Source organism: Talaromyces stipitatus, genomic scaffold, assembly GCF_000003125.1.
Source record: "Talaromyces stipitatus ATCC 10500 scf_1105507295515 genomic scaffold, whole genome shotgun sequence".
Lineage (NCBI taxonomy): Eukaryota > Fungi > Ascomycota > Eurotiomycetes > Eurotiales > Trichocomaceae > Talaromyces > Talaromyces stipitatus.
This window is the reverse complement of record NW_002990118.1, coordinates 952,916-970,626: the sequence shown is the minus strand read 5'-3', so window position 1 is coordinate 970,626 and position 17,711 is coordinate 952,916. Positions and strand designations below refer to the sequence as shown.

At 46.2% G+C, this 17,711-nt stretch overlaps 7 protein-coding genes across 8 annotated transcripts; 3 read left to right on the top strand and 4 right to left on the bottom strand.

The window, feature by feature from the left end:
* Positions 1 to 630: 630 nt before the first annotated feature.
* Positions 631 to 2,104, bottom strand: TSTA_043830 (large-conductance mechanosensitive channel, putative; the record flags this gene model as incomplete). Its single annotated transcript, XM_002484821.1, has 6 exons — positions 631 to 722; positions 830 to 1,054; positions 1,325 to 1,394; positions 1,494 to 1,638; positions 1,707 to 1,913; positions 1,977 to 2,104. 6 exons carry the CDS (start codon positions 2,102 to 2,104, stop codon positions 631 to 633), a joined length of 867 nt encoding a protein of 288 aa, XP_002484866.1.
* Positions 2,105 to 2,665: 561 nt separating this feature from the next.
* TSTA_043820 (mitochondrial cytochrome b2, putative) lies at positions 2,666 to 4,572 on the bottom strand (the record flags this gene model as incomplete). The annotated part of the gene is made up of 5 exons (XM_002484820.1): positions 2,666 to 2,913; positions 2,981 to 3,054; positions 3,108 to 4,362; positions 4,421 to 4,479; positions 4,545 to 4,572. The coding sequence occupies 5 exons, from the start codon at positions 4,570 to 4,572 to the stop codon at positions 2,839 to 2,841; spliced, it is 1,491 nt and encodes a 496-aa protein (XP_002484865.1). The 3' UTR covers positions 2,666 to 2,838.
* Positions 4,573 to 4,954: 382 nt separating this feature from the next.
* On the bottom strand, positions 4,955 to 7,281 carry TSTA_043810 (serine palmitoyltransferase 2, putative; the record flags this gene model as incomplete). Its single annotated transcript, XM_002484819.1, has 2 exons — positions 4,955 to 7,166; positions 7,200 to 7,281. The coding sequence occupies 2 exons, from the start codon at positions 7,279 to 7,281 to the stop codon at positions 5,227 to 5,229; spliced, it is 2,022 nt and encodes a 673-aa protein (XP_002484864.1). The 3' UTR covers positions 4,955 to 5,226.
* Positions 7,282 to 8,933: 1,652 nt separating this feature from the next.
* On the top strand, positions 8,934 to 11,079 carry TSTA_043800 (acetoacetyl-CoA synthase; the record flags this gene model as incomplete). The annotated part of the gene is made up of 2 exons (XM_002484818.1): positions 8,934 to 9,155; positions 9,211 to 11,079. 2 exons carry the CDS (start codon positions 8,934 to 8,936, stop codon positions 11,077 to 11,079), a joined length of 2,091 nt encoding a protein of 696 aa, XP_002484863.1.
* A 247-nt stretch (positions 11,080 to 11,326) lies between these two features.
* TSTA_043790 (mitochondrial processing peptidase alpha subunit, putative) lies at positions 11,327 to 13,282 on the top strand. Its single transcript, XM_002484817.1, has 2 exons — positions 11,327 to 11,491; positions 11,549 to 13,282. Exons 1-2 carry the CDS (start codon positions 11,387 to 11,389, stop codon positions 13,193 to 13,195), a joined length of 1,752 nt encoding a protein of 583 aa, XP_002484862.1. The 5' UTR covers positions 11,327 to 11,386; the 3' UTR covers positions 13,196 to 13,282.
* Positions 13,283 to 13,401: 119 nt separating this feature from the next.
* On the top strand, positions 13,402 to 14,605 carry TSTA_043780 (mitochondrial import receptor subunit tom22). Its single transcript, XM_002484816.1, has 3 exons — positions 13,402 to 13,662; positions 13,736 to 14,025; positions 14,087 to 14,605. Exons 1-3 carry the CDS (start codon positions 13,545 to 13,547, stop codon positions 14,162 to 14,164), a joined length of 486 nt encoding a protein of 161 aa, XP_002484861.1. The 5' UTR covers positions 13,402 to 13,544; the 3' UTR covers positions 14,165 to 14,605.
* A 4-nt stretch (positions 14,606 to 14,609) lies between these two features.
* On the bottom strand, positions 14,610 to 17,118 carry TSTA_043770 (uncharacterized protein). 2 transcript variants are annotated; one of them, XM_002484814.1, is made up of 5 exons: positions 16,774 to 17,118; positions 16,007 to 16,714; positions 15,140 to 15,953; positions 14,830 to 15,088; positions 14,610 to 14,773 (listed from the first exon to the last, which is right to left on the bottom strand). In XM_002484814.1, the coding sequence occupies exons 1-5, from the start codon at positions 17,045 to 17,047 to the stop codon at positions 14,756 to 14,758; spliced, it is 2,073 nt and encodes a 690-aa protein (XP_002484859.1). In that variant the 5' UTR covers positions 17,048 to 17,118; the 3' UTR covers positions 14,610 to 14,755. The 2 variants fall into 2 exon arrangements, with proteins under 2 accessions (XP_002484859.1, XP_002484860.1); XM_002484815.1 differs by having other exon boundaries at positions 14,610 to 15,088.
* Between the last annotated feature and the right edge of the window lie 593 nt (positions 17,119 to 17,711).

Here is a 17,711-nt window from a genome sequence, read left to right as displayed (position 1 = left end):
AGTAGATAGAAATCATCCACGCGTCTTCAATCAGGGAAGGGGAAGGGAGACATGCCATCATTCTCCAATATAACCTACAAGATCTCAAGCGTGGATCAAACAGATTGGCTACAATCATTGAATGGCAATTGGCTAATGTTGCACAGCGAGGATATCATCGGGCCGAGAGCTGAAATGAAGTCAGTGCATTTGGCGCTGCATTCTTCACAATGAGGGTAGCTTTGTACCCATGATTAGAAACATTCCCAGTGATACAAATGTATGATATCAACTCTGGACGGTATTTGCAATTGACAAGAAAGCTCAGTTCCCGGATGGTCCACCTTCCTGGACCCATTTTCATCCTATGATGGTAATAAAGCGGATCTGGTAGGGATAGAGGGGATACGGTCCATGATGCAGTTACAAGGAACGATTGCTGGCTAGAAACTTGCCTGGAGTCTTTTTTATTTAGCATTAGTAGGTTGTGAGATTGGAATGAGATTTTCCGCCATGGCAAGCAGTAGAGAACCGTGGAACGTCCAATGACAGGATAAGCCCTAATCCATGAATTTCTTTCCAACCGTATTCTTGCTCTCAACAATGTCCATGGATGTTGATTACCGTATATGGTGTACTATACACGTAGCCCTATATCTTGATTGGGAAATTCCTCTCAGCAAGCAGGTTGAATAAGAATGAAGTCTCCTCCAAGCGAAACGATCCCTTTGCTCTAACATCCACTGTGAAAGATGAGTTGCCTATTGATCAACTCGGATTCTAACTGAATTAAGCTTGCTCTCCCGACTCCACCAGTTGACACCTTAACCCCTTGGTTACACTGATCGACCATTGGAAGTTGACAGCATTCCACATTCCGCGGATATCAGGCCGGGCCCCGTTTTGCGGTCCTGTACAACGCGCCTTCTTTTCGACCTTCTTAAGGGAGAGTTGTACAAGTTCTTTGCGTTATTGGTCTGTGCTAGCGCTTGTGGGCATCTGAAGCCTTCCTTTATCCCGCGCATAGACGTTGTAACCACGGCGTGTGCTGCCTTTCCGAGTAATTGCTCCTTGTCTGGTTGATTCCTTTGCGATCTCGTTTAAAGTCAGTCCCACGACAGTTTATACTGTTAATGAAAAAAGGAATTATGAGATAAGCTGGTGAAGAAAAAAATATTTTCATCTCAAATCAGGTCAACTTATGTAGTCTGTATTCACCGAACATACACTCAGCAAAGAACACATTTGTGTGCTAGTTCTTCTCTCAATGGACTGTGTCTTCAAATCAACAGACTCAATCTAAACAAGAATCCATCCTCGCAACCTCATAGCATCACAGGCTTACATATACCGAATTCGACCTCGGCTCCGAAGTTACCTAACTGCGTATGTGATCCTCTCTCCCATCCTGCCAACTAGTGCAGTTTACACATCGTACAGCCTAATTAAAGGTATTAGCCACGAATGCAACTCAAGTGCAACACCAATCGAATATCGTCAGGGGTAATCCCAACCTTCGAGCTGATCCACTTCCTGCAATACCTGCATTTCACAGTCCGTTTAATAACCACATCATCGGAAAACCAGGTATACACTTGTCCCACAGTATAGAGCGTTAGACCTATACCGACAAAATTGATGAATTTATCCAGGAATGCTCTGACATCAATCCCCATTATTAGCCTTCCCACGAATTGGAAGTTGAGGTGATTTGCCCATAAACTTACCCATAAGCCATAACAAGCGCACCGTCATCCCGTGCCTGTTCAAGCGTATTATACCCACCAGGACCCCAGTCAGAATAATGCTTCCCTTTCCTCAGAACTGCGAATTTATCCTCTAAATTGCGGTTTAGGAACGGCAGCAGACTTATAATTGGTAAGAATAGATCGGATACGAACGAATTCACTACCTTAGTGAATGCTGCTGCTATGCTATATAGATGTTAGCTCACTTTACTCATATCGGTATGACTGAAATAGAAGAATGGTATGTACATTAAACCGATAGCAACTTCGAGCACGTTATCGCGAAGAGCAAAGTCCCAGAATCCGTCCCAGGCATTTTTGACGCGATCTTGGACGCGAGTGACGACGTCGTCTTCGTGGTCGGGTAGCCGTGGCATGTTGATTCTTGATGGTAAAATGATGATACTCAATAAGAATGAAAAAAGAAGTTGTTTATTTAAAGCTTCTGATGAGCTCATAGATCTGTTACGTCATGATCTTTAGAACTTTTCTGCCCAATCATAGCCCGTCTTAGCAAGCCCTAAGGAATCTCCTTTTTAGGAAATTTATCTGACCTTCTTTAGGTTTTCTCTGAGTCATCTCCAGACTCCTTTGAAAAGGGTTCTGGAATACACGCCAAAGGACGGTTTCTTCCTGGCTAGTTCTATTTGTGATATAGTCTCTGGGTAAGCATTGTCGCTGTTACCTAGGTAGAGGTCTGCTTCCATGGATTGTAAAGTTATTCGCTGGAGTATTGATACAGTAGAACCTGGCTATAACGAAAGGATGGCCTCCCGTATTTTCTCCAGTCTTAGCTATGATTACTTTAATATGGAACTGAAGAGCATCCCGTCATGTTTGCTAATCACAAAATTGATTATTATATTGCAGGTGCCTTTCATCCCTAACTCGAAATCCCACCTGGATATCTTGACTTGGGCCCTGAGAGGCCTTCTGTTCGTTATAGCCAGGTTCTAATGTTACATTTCTGTTGTCTAATCAGACTAGATACATTTGTCGAGTATATCTACTAGATGCTATCCTGTCATATATACAAAACTCCTACCAGGCAAGTAAACGCTCAATTTGTCCGCCTGCCATCCATTGAAACAATGAGAGCAAGGAGAAGAGTCTATAGTTTAGCGCGCGCTTTTTCGAGGCCAGATGGACCGTCGTAGATTTGTTGCTCTACGATCCTCGAGTTAATCTATCATATTCGTCAGTCAAACATGCTCATCCAGTTGTATACATGATCCGAAAAGAGATCAGCTTACATATTCAGGCCCAAGATCAGAGATTTTCTCCACACCCAGTAATTGCATGCACGTCTTAGTCTCATCCGCGAGGACTTTACTCATGTCAGTCTCAATTCTCTACTACAATTTCTTTGGTGAAACTTACTTTCCAACGTCCTCTCAACGCCAGCAATACCCCCAGCACCAAGCCCCCACAACGCCGGGCGACCAATACCCACAGCCCTAGCACCCAAACACAACGCCTTCACAACATCCGTGCCCCGACGGATACCCCCATCCACAAGAACTTCAATCTTATCAAAGACCTCGGGGCAGTATTTGCGAATCTCAAGCAATGTATGAACAGCCGGCGGAGCAGTGTCGAGTGCGCGGCCACCATGGTTCGATAAGATAATACCTTTCACCTGCGGAGCATATAGGGATGCAATATAGGCATCTTCATGTGTCTGCAATCCTTTCAGAATGATAGGTAGTTTGGTGACTTTTGTAAGCCATGTCAATGTCTCCTTCCATGTGAGATCATAAGCTGTGCCGGCGAAGAGTTGCTTGCCGACACCACCTCCCCCATCTGTAGGCACTGGCGTCCCATCCGGTAGAGTTTCTACTTCCTTCTCAGCAACCTTTGCCGAGCTAACAGGTAACTTCTTGCCAATATTATCGGTACGCATATCATCCTCTCGTTTACCAGGCACAGGCGCATCAAGAGTCAAAATAACACACTTGATAGCCTTCAATTTCTCAACTCGCGCTAACATCGCCTCGCTCTTTTTCCTCTCCATTTGCACATAAAGCTGCCACCCAAACACCTGATCCGGTGCAGCATTCTCAACAATCTGTTCCGGCGACATGGACGCATTATTAGAAATCATCTGCATCGCGCCAAACCCCCTACAAGCAGCGGCAATACCTGCTTCACCCGCCGGATGCGCTAACCGAGCCATTGCCGCTGGGGAAATATATATCGGCAAGCCAACTCTATGACCCAATATCGTAGTTGACAGATCACATTTCCCAACATCAATGAACACCCTAGGTCTCAAAAGGATGGAACGGTAAATTTCCCGATTGAAGTTTTTACTGATCAAATCATCCGCTGCAGAGTAATAGTACCCCCAAGCCTTGCGACTAACTTGCTTTGTAGCCACCTGCTCAATCTCGTCTAGATTGAAGAGCGTTTCCATGGGTGGTGGACCTTGCTCTTCCTCCTCTGGCGAAGATTGTTGTTTGTCTGGTTTGGGTAATGTTTCTGGGTCGACGGTTCCAAGTAATGCTTCCGGTTTGAGGTTTTCTTCCAGTGTTCCTGGTGGGTGGATGGGGTCGTATTCTTCGGTGGCATCGGTGCCTGCTAATCTGAGGATGACCTTGACACCGCCGGGGTGACTGGATATGAATTCTGTGACCTGTTGTTATCAGCTCTGTTCAAGACCTAAGTGTTAGGAATTGCGTAAAAGAACTCACGTCATAAACCTTGCCGTAAAGAATAACCCAGCAACTCTCTGGAGTATTATGTTTCGCGACTGTTGTGATTCCGTCAGACACATAACCAGATGCGGGGAAGCATCCTTTTAGATAATCGACAGACCTTCAGCCGCATCCAATACTCTTGCCATGATAGATATCTAGCTGCGACTTGACAATTATTTAGAAATATGTATGGATATCAATTGAGACGAAATCGACTGTAAGTTGAGAATAAAAGAGGAGTGACCTGATCTCGGAGCACTTGCCGAACTTAAAGTCGGGATTACTCCAACTTTCAAGTGCGGTGGTCTGATTGGTGGATAATTCGTCGGGTATCTGGTGCTGTCAGTAGCCGATGCTATCTAGACTTCAAAAGATTCTTTAGACGACATAGACGGAAATCATATACCGATAGATCCTGTGGGATGTCTATTAATTGTACTATGTGCTCAAAGACTAGAGCTAGGACTATGTTGAAGCCTGGGATGATCGTCAGCAATCATGACTACGATCAAGTATAACAGAGACTTAGATCATGCAGAATTAATCATATAAAGGTCATATTAATGCATTTCCATATCTAATAAGTTCCTGTCCTTCGTCCAGACTTGGGCCATTATTACTATCTTTGGTTGTTTAACAAAAAAAGAAAAAAAAAGCGAAGTTCAAGGCATTGTCACGCTAGCCAGCAAGCCTTGATAGTCCATCGGGTGAGGGTATGAGTTATATAAACATACACGGACAAACGACTATTAAGGGGGCGAAGTTTTCTATACATGAAGCGTAATAGCCGCTTTCTTTCTCTATACCAACGGACGCTTCGTATCTTGAGCACCGCGACGAACCACGTCCTCAATGCGCCATCGGGGAGGAACTATTGTGGCATTGGGGTTGTTGAGTCGTTGCTGTTGGCGTTGATAATATTCTTTTTCCATTTCAGGGGAGAGACCGTCTGGGGGTGGGAGGGCACCGCCGGCAATGCCAGTGGAGAATTTGAGTTGCAGGACATTGCCGATTTCATCGCATGCGGTGAGTAGTCGGTCCAAGTCTTCTTTATTGTGGGCTGCTGAAACACAGAATCGAGCGCGAGAAGAGACCAGGGGCGTTGCCGGGTAGCCGACAATAACCACGGAGATCTTGCGCTTGAGCATTTCGTGTGAGAATGCAGGCATCTTGGCTGGGTTGAAGAGCAGGACAGGGATGATGGGTGAATCATCGTGTCCATAAACAATAAATCCAAGACGTTTCAAGCCAAGTCGGAGATACCGTGAGTTAAAGGCTAACCGTTGCAGTCTCTCCTCTCCCTGACCAGGGCAGATATCGCCATTGATGAGGCGGAGAGAAGTCATGATCTGGGTGAGAATTGGGGGTGTGGGTGCTTCTCCAAAAATAACGCCGGCGTTGGATGCTCGTAGAGCATCAATCATTGCCTTATCGGCTGCAATATAACCACCATTGGCGCCAAATGACTTGGTGAGGGTTCCCATTAAAATATCAACATCCTTTGTATCGATTCCAAAGTAATCGCATACACCACGTCCACGAGGACCAACAGCACCAACGGAGTGAGCTTCGTCAATGAAGAGGTGGAATTTGTATTTGTGCTTCAGCTCAATCAGTCCCGGCAAATTGCACATAGACCCCTCCATGGAATAGAGACCTTCCACAACAACCAGAATCTTCTTCCAAGGCCGATGGGTACGTGGTTGACCTTGAGAAATAGCTTCCCGTAGTTTTTCTTCCAGTGACTTCATATCGTTATGTTTGAACATGGTAATGGAAGCTCCAGATAGACGAGCACCGAATCTGATAGAGGCGTGGTTCAGTTCATCCGAAATGATAAGACACCCTTTGCTAACTAATGCCGGGAAAACATTTGCGTTTGTGCCGAATCCCATAGAGAAAACCATTGATGCCTCTTTGCCGACAAATTTGGCCACGAGATCTTCTACTTCGACATGTAGATCAGTCGTGCCGGCTTCGGCACGTGTGCTCACTGTACTAATGCCGTACTTTCGAGTATTCTCCTCGACAGCATCTGCGCAGGGACCCTCCGATTGAGCGAATCCAAGATAGTTATACGAGCTCATGTTCAAGGTATCCGTAGTGGTACCAGTGAAGTAGAAGTGTCGGTTATAGTCATCAGTGCCACGATCGATAAGTGTAATATAACGACCAGGAACGCCCGTCACAGGACGTTCAAAACAATCATTGATACGAAGTTTCAATCGACGGACGTAAAAATTATCAAAGTCGCTATTCAATGCGCCATAACCATTTCGTGGCTTTAAGTGGCGGTAATTTTCCTCCTTGAATCGCTTTCCAAAGAAGTCTCGGACGTGACCAAAGGCAATCAGGATCAAATAACTGATATAGGTTGTCAAAAGATAATAATAAGGAGGTTCGTCCATTACTGGCTCAGGGAATGGTCCGCCGGGGTGTCGACTTGTGTATCTGTGGCTTGGATGGCTGATCGGAGCGAATTGCGCATGCTGCTTCGCCAACCGCCTCGTCTCTTCCTGGGACGGAGGCTGAAACAGTGTGGTTGGCGGTTCGTCCATATTGCGGCTATCGGCAGTTGCTGTAGATAGTGAAATTGTAGGAAGAGACAATGATGCTGAACTTATCGGCACGCCGGTACTCAGGGAAGTGTTCGATTTACTGGCCGCGAGCAGAGTTGCGTGGGCGGTGGAAGGCTCGGCCTTGTGTTTTGGCGACGTCGAAAAGAGTTGACTCAACCGACCTGTTTTGGATGAACCTTTAATAGAGATCCCACCTTTCTCGGCGGCCGTAGAGGAAGACGAAGGGGTAGATGGCGAGGAGTTGTTGGAAAAAGTATTCGACAATCGACGAGTCATGGCAAAGTTTTTCCTCTCGTTTTCGTCACAACGTCTTGAAATGAGCGTATCGCGCACAGTTCTGTCGAGAAACTAGAACTGGAAAATTATACACGCATTGAATTGCTCCTGAAGGATTGAAGGAGGCGTGATTTCAATGATCGGAATCAAAGCGACTATAGTGAGATTGTCAGTCACACTTCAACACGCCGTAGCGATGTCAATAGGGCTGTTCGAGTATATAGAGCCAGATACTGCGATACATCCAACGCAAAATCCAGCCAAATCCAAAGAGCGCGCAAAAAGACGAAGGGACGTACATTGGCGAGTCTTGAAAAACCAGGCAGCGAAACTGCATCCGACGAAGCCGCAGAGCAGCGGTCAAAGGGGTCGCGCAGAATCTCCCGACCGTGAACAACCCTTGCCGCTCAGGCAATTGACAGACACTCTTGCTTCAAAAGTCTCACTCAGAGGACGCCAAGCGATTGTAGACTAGGGACGAAGAGAGGAGAGAATGATTCCTGACATGAAGACAGAGAGGTAGGCGTTGTTGTAGGAAGAGATGGAGACAAATCGGAAAGACCAAAGTTCGATGATCGTAAGATTCGTCTTAGTGAGCGGAGAGCTTGGGCCGGTGTATGTGACGGTATATGTAATTTATTAAGATTAGATGACAATACATATACACTCTTTTGGAACCGATAAGCTGGTAATAAATAAATTACGGTAATTGGATTACCAATATGTAAGTAATCTAAAAATTTTGTCGGTGCCCCCTGGATAGGCTGCCTAGTGCAAGAACCAAGCCTGAAACGGTGTAGGCGCAGCGATTATTGACCAAAGCCGAGCAATCAGCCCGCAGAAGCCCGATAATATTCAGAATTATCGATACAGGCTGTACATAGTAGCCTCTCAGGGGCGACCAATCTCCACCGGTTTGCCTTCAGATGCTGATATCATCCTTATGAAGGGATTACTGGCACACAACACTAATCGTAGTAATCAAGCGTTCTTGACAGGTTTCCTTAGGCGGACTATCAACCAATATCGACTCGTTGATTACCCTTCAAAGCTGTTTGTAATGAATGATCTCATCCGAAAATGCCGCAAACGTCGAGGCGTCGAGAGATTCACAAAATCACGCTTTTGACTCTCTGCAAGAGTGTGGAAGCACGTATTGCCTGTTGCAGCAATAAGCCACACGAACAAACTGACTCGTCTTTGGAGGACTGAATCGCAGTGTGGTCCAGGCCCAGGAGTATCAGGACAGTGGATAGAGATCATCGATCAACCAACCATACCGTCCACAGTACAATATCCGCTCGTTGAGTATCTATTTATTCATGTTTGTTGAGTAACAGCATTGTGTATCCTCGGCGTTGCTTTCACCTGAGAAGCCCAGAGTAAATAAGAGGTAGTAAAGAGAATCGATCAAGAATGGCTGTTCCGGCTTCGACAGTCCGACTGCGGAATTGTGCGCTCAGCGACGGATTCCGAAGAGAAAGCGCGGATCTTCCCCGCGATGCGCCTACTCCCTCCTGCTAAACCTGGGGGACAAAACATCCACCCTTTACTCCCCGCTTCCTTTATCCTTTTGCTCAATTGACTGATTCATTATTCTCACGATTACTATATCCTGGCGAGATATAGTGAGAAGACGAGAATCAGTCGATATGCCTTCAATCAGCGAGGATGTCCAGGCCGTAGAGCTATGGCGTCCGTCCGCGCCTGAGAAAACTGAGATGTTCAAATTCAAGAATTATATTGCGCAGAAATACAATCTGAAGCTGGAAAACTATGATGACCTCTGGCAATGGAGTATCTCACACCCTGCTGATTTCTGGGAAGAAGTTTGGCACCATACAGGTGTCATAGCACATACGCCCTATTCCAAGGTACGGACATCAGTTGTTCAATGATACAACATGCATTGACAGATGGCTGTTCTAGGTTTTAGAATCCGACTCCTTACTCTTTCCTAGGCCGCATTTCTTCGAGGGAAGCCGTCTAAATTTCGCCGAGAACCTTTTGTTCCCACAGAACTGCCCCGGCGACGAAGCAATTGCTATCATTGGCGCTACAGAGGCAGATCGAGAGTTTGTATCATGGAAAGAATTGAGAGAACGGGTTAGAGTATGTTCCAATGCAATGCGACAAAGAGGTATAACAGTGGGAGACCGCATTGGCGGTTTTGTTGGCAATCACGTCGATGCTGTGGTGATTATGCTGGCCACAGCCTCCATTGGAGCCCTTTGGACATCGATCTCCCCGGATACCGGTGTTCATGCGGTCGTCGAACGTCTCCGCCAGGTACAGCCGAGAATATTGTTTGCAGACAATGCCTCTCTTTACAATGGGAAGGTTCACGGGACTGAGTCAAAAGTCGCAGAAATCGTGAGAGAATTACCGTGCCTGGAACATGTCGTGATTCTAGAAGCCATAGCATCGGCCGAGCTTAATCTTGACAACGTGAAGCCCCAGAGTGGGATAGTTGCTTGGTTCAATGACTTTGTTCATGAAGCGCGGAATTCTACGACACCTCTAAAGTTCGAGTCCTTGGACGCAGACCATCCAGTATTCATACTCTATTCTTCGGGGACAACAGGTGCCCCTAAACCAATAGTTCACGGCGCAATTGGTACGCTTTTACAGCATAAAAAAGAACACGTACTACACGGAGACATCAAGCCCAGCGATCGCCTGTTCTATTATACCACAACCACCTGGATGATGTGGCACTGGCTTGTATCTGCACTTGCAAGTGGTGCTACTATCGTCGTTTACGATGGAAGTCCATTCAGACCCTTCGACATTGAGGGTGGTAAGGGAGAGATGGCGATGGCTCGGCTGATTGAGGAGCTGGAAATCACACATTTCGGAACCTCTGCAAAATATTTATCAATGATTGAGCAGGCTTCTCTAAACCCTCGCAAACATCCTAACCGGCCTGTTCAACTAGAAAAGTTGAGGGCGATATTCAGTACAGCGGCACCCTTAGCACCTTCGACGTTCGAATACATATATTCATCATTCCACCCGAATGTCATGCTCGGGTCTATTACTGGAGGCACGGATATCATTTCTCTATTTGGTGCATCATGTCCGATATTGCCAGTATACAGAGGCGAGATCCAGTCTCGAGGACTGGGAATGGCTGTAGCCGCTTATGACTACGCTGGAAACGATATCACGCAATCAAACGAGCCCGGTGACTTGGTTTGTACCGTGCCATTTCCAGCCCAGCCAGTCATGTTCTGGCCACCTGGTCCCGAGGGAGAAGCTAAATACAGGAAAAGCTATTTCGATGTCTTTGGACCTTCTGTATGGCACCATGGTGACTTTATTCGGATCAACCCTGATACAGGCGGATTGACAATGCTGGGCCGAAGCGACGGCGTTCTAAAACCAGCTGGAGTCCGCTTTGGAAGTGCTGAAATATATAATGTGCTTTTGAAACACTTTTCTCAAGAGATTGAGGATTCCCTCTGCATTGGACGCCGGCGTGAGGGTATTGATACGGACGAGACTGTTGTTCTGTTTGTGAAGCTCGTCCCAGAAGCTGTACAAGGTGGTATCCCACCAATGTCCCAAGATCTAACCGCTAGGATTCAAGCTGCTATCCGCAAGGAACTCAGTGCACGTCATGTACCGGGCATTATCGACGTGTGCCCTGGCAATGAGATTCCGTTGACGTCTAATGGCAAGAAGGTTGAGAATGCAGTGAAACAGATACTGTGTGGATTAAATATCAAGACGTCCGCCAGTGTAGCTAATGCGGGTTGTTTAGACGGGTATAGAAAATGGGCTGCAGAGAATTAGAATAAGTTATTCGAAGAATAAAAACTAAAGCGCTTGTAAATTTCTTGCTCTTTTCAACTAATCAGCCGAAATGCTTGTGGGCGGAGATTTAATCATCATTCAAATATTTCCATTTGAAAACTATATAAACTGTCCCAATTGGGCTAGTCCATGTCGGCGTCCTGGAATTCCTCCGGGTGGTCCGCAGACGGCACGACGTAACAGCCGTAAAAAATATCAAACTGGCAGCAATCAACATCTTGGCCACGCGCCAAACACTATATCACCATCAGACACTCCTTCCCACGTATCCAGTCAGTCCTACAATATGCGTCGAGCGGCTTTGCGGACCGCCCAATCCATCGGTCCCATTTTACGCAGCCAGCCTGTAAACACCAGAGGCCTAGCAAGCGCATCGACAACAATAGCTCAGGTATCCTTCCAAGAATCTGTTCCATGTTGCTTCTGGACCAAGACTAATGGTATAAAGGACCCCGCTGACTTCGACCAAATTACAACCCTCAAAAATGGAATCCGAGTCGCTAGCGAATCACTACCTGGACCCTTCTCCGGAGTTGGTGTGTACGTCGACGCCGGCTCTCGATACGAAGACGACAGTATCCGCGGAGTAAGCCACATCATGGACCGACTCGCATTTAAATCGACCAAGTCCCGATCCGCAGATGAGATGTTAGAAGCCCTCGAGTCGTTGGGTGGGAATATACAATGCGCTTCATCCCGGGAGTCGTTGATGTATCAATCTGCCAGTTTCAATTCCACCGTACCAACGACATTGGGTCTACTGGCAGAAACGATCCGTGATCCGTTGATTACGGAGGAAGAAGTGGAACAACAATTGCTAACGGCAGAGTATGAGATTAATGAGATTTGGAATAAGCCCGAACTCATTTTACCGGAACTCGTGCATATGGCTGGATACAAGAATAATACGCTAGGAAATCCGTTGTTGTGTCCTCAGGAACGATTGATGGAGATTAACAAGGCGGTTGTGGAAAAATATCGAGCCACGTTTTTTCGACCGGAGCGAATAGTTGTTGCGTTTGCGGGTGTTGCGCATGAGGAAGCTGTAAGACTTACGGAGCAGTATTTTGGGGATATGAAATCACAACTTGAAGGTCCCGCGCTTCATGGGAAGGGAGTGGAATCTACTTTATCGGGGGATCCTAGGGCAGAAAAGGAAGGAGAGTTACCTACCATTCATCTTAGCACGCCGACAGCAAACGTCTCGACCAATGCTCAGGCCGGAACGTCGCACCCCAACATTTTGTCGAAACTCCCTTTTTTTAAGAACCTATCTTCTTCCGCTCCTGACAAAGAAACTGTGAAAGCTCTTGATCCGTCGATACTGGAACCCTCTACAGTTAATCTTACCCGCGCCGCTCATTATACTGGTGGTTATCTGACATTACCGCCCATCCCTCCCCCTGCGAACCCTAACCATCCTCGATTAAGTCACATCCACTTGGCATTCGAAGCCCTCCCAATCTCATCTCCAGATATCTATGCTCTTGCGACCCTTCAAACATTGCTGGGAGGTGGTGGCTCGTTCTCGGCCGGTGGGCCCGGAAAGGGCATGTACTCTCGTCTGTACACAAACGTACTGAACCAGCACGGCTGGGTCGAGAGCTGTGTCGCTTTCAACCACAGCTACACCGACAGCGGTCTATTCGGTATCTCAGCATCATGCAGCCCAACACGCACCCCTCAAATGCTCGAAGTCATGTGCCGAGAACTCCAAGCCTTGACACTCGACAAGGGCTTCTCAGCCTTACAACTTCCCGAAGTCAACCGCGCAAAGAACCAACTACGCTCATCACTACTAATGAACCTCGAATCCCGCATGGTTGAGTTAGAAGACCTCGGCCGCCAGGTACAAGTCCACGGACGCAAAATCGGAGTCAAAGAAATGTGCGATCGCATCGAAGCATTGACGATTAACGATTTGCGACGTGTCGCTAAACATGTGTTTGGGGGGCAGGTGTATAATCCTGGGAAGGGGACTGGGAAGCCGACGGTTGTTGTTCAGGAAGGTGAATTGGAAGGATATACGTTGCGGGCATTTCCTTGGGATGAGATTCAGGATCGGATTGCCAAGTGGAAGCTTGGCCGTCTATGAAATTATCTACTGTAGTTGATGGATAGATTTGTGTCTTTCGAGGAGTAGAATGACACGTGTACTATATATAATCAATTGATAAATCTGATCTTATCGAGAGGACTTGTAAAGAATTAAAAAAGATATCAGTGGTTATTAGCCAAGCCGAGTGGATCCACCTGAGCTCCGCCAGTCTAAGACGGGCAATCGGGAAAAAGTTGGCACCTCTGAACATCCGAAAACTGTTCCTCATCTCACCATCACCACCACAACCTCATTACCAGTGAAAGACTGCCCATCTGTCAATAACAATTAATCTAACCAAATACAATCAATCAACACTCAATTATTCCAAATATACACCGCTAAAATGGTCAAACTCACCGAAGTCGAAGATGAGCATTTCACCACCGAAAAGCCCATCCCAACCAGCAAGGACACTCTCCTCATGTCCGATAACGAAGAAGACGACGATTTCACTGATACCGGTACATCCCTCCTCCCTCTCCCCTCTCCACTCTCCGTCTTTCCCTATCCAGAAACTAACGCGATTGCTCGCAGAATCCGAAATCTCAGTAGACTCAACCTACGACCTCACCAACGAAACCCTTTACGACCGCCTCATCGCCCTCAAAGACATCATCCCCCCGCAATCCCGTCGCCGAATCATCAGTACCGTAAACAGTATAACCGACGCAACAAAATCGACTTTTTCATTCAGCGGAAAAGCGTTGTGGGTTATTTCGACAAGTGCGTTTTTGTTGGGTGTTCCTTGGGCGTTGGCGTTTGCAGAGGAGGAGCAGTATGTGCAGATGGAGAGGGAGCAGGGGATGATGAGGGGTGCTAATGAGGTATGTTTTTCTTTTTCTCTTTCGATTTGTTGATTATAGGATGGTTGGCTGATTGAGGTAGATGCTTACTCCCGGGACAAATGCTGCTGCTGCTGCGCTCGGTGCTGCTGGTACCGAGCAGTCCAAGCCTGCTCTGTAAAGAGTCTGTCTTGTCAATAATATAAGATTATCCTCCTGCTTCCGATAACGACTTGTTTTTGCAATTGCATAGAATGATCGTTCATCTGGATCCGGAAGGATAAACACAAAATCAGTTTCGGAGTCATGGAATTGAAGTACACTCTCTTTCTCCTTCGACTCTATTCACTACATTACGTTCGACTCCGGGCTCTTCGATACATTACCTACATCAGCGTCCGGAAAACTTTCGAGGGAATAATGATGTTGGTTGTACTTTGTATACTGTGTGGTCTCAACGTTTTTGTCCTACTATGATGGGCCCTATGTATCATTCATTATGTTTGTAATTGGCTATTCTCCTCTTTTCGATTAAATGTATTAAAATAATTGTTTTAGATATGGATTTTGTTGCTTCATTTCTCCATGCCTGAATGTGTGGATATTGATAGAAAATTTGGGTTGACCACGATATAAATTTGTTCGTTATTCGTGCCTATCATAATGACACCAAGTCAAGGTGAATTAAGGTATATGCAGTAGCAAAGAAAAACAATGTATCACGAAACCCGAAATCATGCACCAGCACAGTGATTCTTGAGCCAATCCGAGATCAATGGTAACGAACATCCTACCAAAAACCACATATTAGCAACTCATCCTACATAAATGAAACAAAAAACAAACCTTTATCTCCCTCACGGTCCTAAGAGTCTGATGAAAATCCGTCCAAAGACGCTGCACCTCCCCTTCCTCATCCATCCTGTCGACAACCTTGTTGGCGTATTTCGTCCGCTTTTTGGCAGATAGCTTTTCGCGATCAAGGCTTTTTTGAGGATTTGAGAGGAGTTCTTCTTTGACGTTCAAATAGTCTATCACCCATTCGTAGAGGTGGAAACGCCAGTGGATTAGGGTGTGGGTTAGGACGGCGTTGGATTTGCATGTTCTGTCTTTTTATTAGGTAGATTCGTTTTATGTGTTATTGGGATGTACGTACCGGCCGAGATAGAAATGTTTCTCCTCAGAGGGTAGGATGCGTCCTTCACGATCGCGGTCTGGTTTATTGCTATTCTCATCACTGGTATCGCTGTCATCGTCGGTGTTACTTTCGCTATCACTCTCATACAACGGCTCAAGTGTTTCTTCAGAATAGGGCTTGCCGCTGAACTTCAAATCCGACGAAGCCGGATGCCCAGAGCGATTGCATGCATCACACGAACGACCAACATCCGTCGGATGTCCCGTAACTTCAAGATGAGGTCGAGCACGCAAAGTGTTCACAAAATTCACATTCCACACAGAAGACATCAACTGCGACCCGGCTCTCCCAACGACTTCGTCACTGACCTTTTTGAATGCGAATTGATATACATCATCGTCACGATGAAATGCTGGGTTGAGTTTGCTATGCACCATCCATTCAATTACATCGCGGAAACAGTCTCGCGTAGATTTTGTGCGATGACGGCTGAATTCAAAGGGGACGTTGACGGGGACGCCGAGTTCGCCGTCATCTTCGACGAATGAAGAATCATCTGCATCGAGATCGTCGTTTGGTTCAATGATAGACCCATCGTCGCTATCTACTATGTCTGGAACTCCAAAGTATAATCCCCAATCTAGACGAGCAGTATCGTAACGTTGCTGTTGGGGTCCACTCTCTTCCTGCTCTTCTTCTTCCAGTTCCTGCTCGGAGGTATCTTCTTCAATTTTCTCACCTGCACGACGACGTCGTAGCGTTTCGAGATGTTTCTGAAGATTACTTCTTGCCGAGTTTACAGCTGAGCCACGAGTCCGTCTTTCTCGCACGACTTCAGAAGTAGTTAGCAAAGCATTCAACAACTTCTAGAGAGTATATCCTCACCTGTATCTCTGAGGTCTTCCAAATCCTCTTCTAGATCTTGTTCATCTTGCTCGGAATTTCTCTTCGGGGTTTTAGGAGTTTTCTGTCCATCATCTTTATCGCCAGATTTCTGTGACGATTTCATAGAGCTGCGGCGGGAGGGTGTGAAGGCGACGACGTCCTCGTCTGAAGCTTCTTCTTCATCTCCCGCCTTTTGGTTTACTTGATTATTCGTCTTCTGTCTCTTTGGTGTAGGACTAGTAATGGCATCGTCTGGGTCCTCGAGTTCAACGACCGATGGGCTTTTTCGCTTTCGGCATAAGCCTCTTCCCTTGCGATGAGTTCCGGGTGATGCTAGCTCGCCTGCATCACTCTCTTCTGGCTCTCCTAAGTTAGATAAATCGATTTTGAGAGCGTTTCTGTGTGATTTTATTTCCATAGGTGAGCTTGCGATGAGCCTCTGACTCCGTCTCTGCTGAGTCTTCTTGGTCGGTCGACGTCCCATTTTTGAATCTGCGTATGTATCGTCGTCCTCTCGTAATCTGAGTTCTTCAGCAGGTGAGAGTGAAGATTGTCGAGAGCCTTGGTTGGGCTCGTTATCATTGGCGTTGTCGCCCGTAATGCGCCTTCGTTTAGAAGGCCGAATGACTTCGTCATCAGATGAACCGTCATCGAGAGCAATCGAGGCTGTATAATTTTGGATTCGTTCTGAGTTACTAGCAGTATCTCCTAGCCCATAAGGTCAGTAGAATAACAGAGAGAGAAAAAGTCAAACTCGCTAAACGTACTCGGCTTCACATCAACATCAGACGAACCTTGCCCGTTGTCCCTCAACGCGCCCTGTTTATCACCAGCTGCAGGACTACGCAAATCCCTCACATAATCCTCTAGTTGTAATTGCCCCTTCACAGTAGCCTTCCCAGTAAACGGGTTCGAATAGCGCAATCTAGACGGCGTGAATGCTGATTTAGATGATTCGGTTGCGCGAGGTGATGGCGGCAAATCTTCAATCGGCGTAAAAGCAAGGCGCGATTGCTTTTTCTTTTCCTTTGCGCCGGCCATAAATAGATGTTCGTCTAATTTAAAATTGAGAAAGAGTATATTTCTGTTGTTATCATAGTTTAAAGATCAATGAAGCTCTAGAAGTCCCCACATCAGGTAACTAATTATTCTTGGCCCCGCTTTGTATTGTTGGAACTCAGAATGAACTAAACCAATTTGGGAATAGGACAAGATTTGCGTATCAAGAAATTTCGAGAATTGGCATCACATTCCGACGCGATATTGAACATTACAAATCAACTTTACAGCCTATCTCTAGAAAGTTCGATTTGCACAAGTGTCGACTTTTGGTGATATCACTTCTATGGAATCTTGTATATAAAAACAGGTTCAATACTCCTAGATAGTGGTTTTAGAGAGTGCCGGAAAATAGACCTAGTTCCTTATACGTATTGTTTAGTGCTCGCCTTCGCTTAGTCATCGCTCTAGTAAACCAACGTTCCGACATGTATCATGGAGCACGTGATGTTTCATGATATATTTGCGCTCATTGGCTGATGTTCAACTTCATTCTTACTACATAGTATGTCAATTTCTAGCAAATGAATCCGGTCTAAAGCTCCTCCTATGAGCAAAACACAAAACTAACTACATTCGAAACACATGAGATCATCTATTCGCCAGTCCGCGGAGTCGACAGAAATGACCAAAATTCAGAGTATGG

Coding starts and splice junctions, on each gene's coding strand:
- TSTA_043790 (XM_002484817.1), top strand. CDS start 11,387: ATGCGTCGAGCGGCTTTGCGGACCGCCCAATCCATCGGTCCCATTTTA. Junction 11,492..11,548: donor CATCGACAACAATAGCTCAG/GTATCCTTCCAA, acceptor AATGGTATAAAG/GACCCCGCTGACTTCGACCA.
- TSTA_043780 (XM_002484816.1), top strand. CDS start 13,545: ATGGTCAAACTCACCGAAGTCGAAGATGAGCATTTCACCACCGAAAAG. Junction 13,663..13,735: donor CGACGATTTCACTGATACCG/GTACATCCCTCC, acceptor GATTGCTCGCAG/AATCCGAAATCTCAGTAGAC. Junction 14,026..14,086: donor TGATGAGGGGTGCTAATGAG/GTATGTTTTTCT, acceptor TGATTGAGGTAG/ATGCTTACTCCCGGGACAAA.
- TSTA_043770 (XM_002484815.1), bottom strand. CDS start 17,047: ATGGCCGGCGCAAAGGAAAAGAAAAAGCAATCGCGCCTTGCTTTTACG. Junction 15,954..16,006: donor GGAAGACCTCAGAGATACAG/GTGAGGATATAC, acceptor CTACTTCTGAAG/TCGTGCGAGAAAGACGGACT. Junction 15,089..15,139: donor AAACATTTCTATCTCGGCCG/GTACGTACATCC, acceptor ATAAAAAGACAG/AACATGCAAATCCAACGCCG.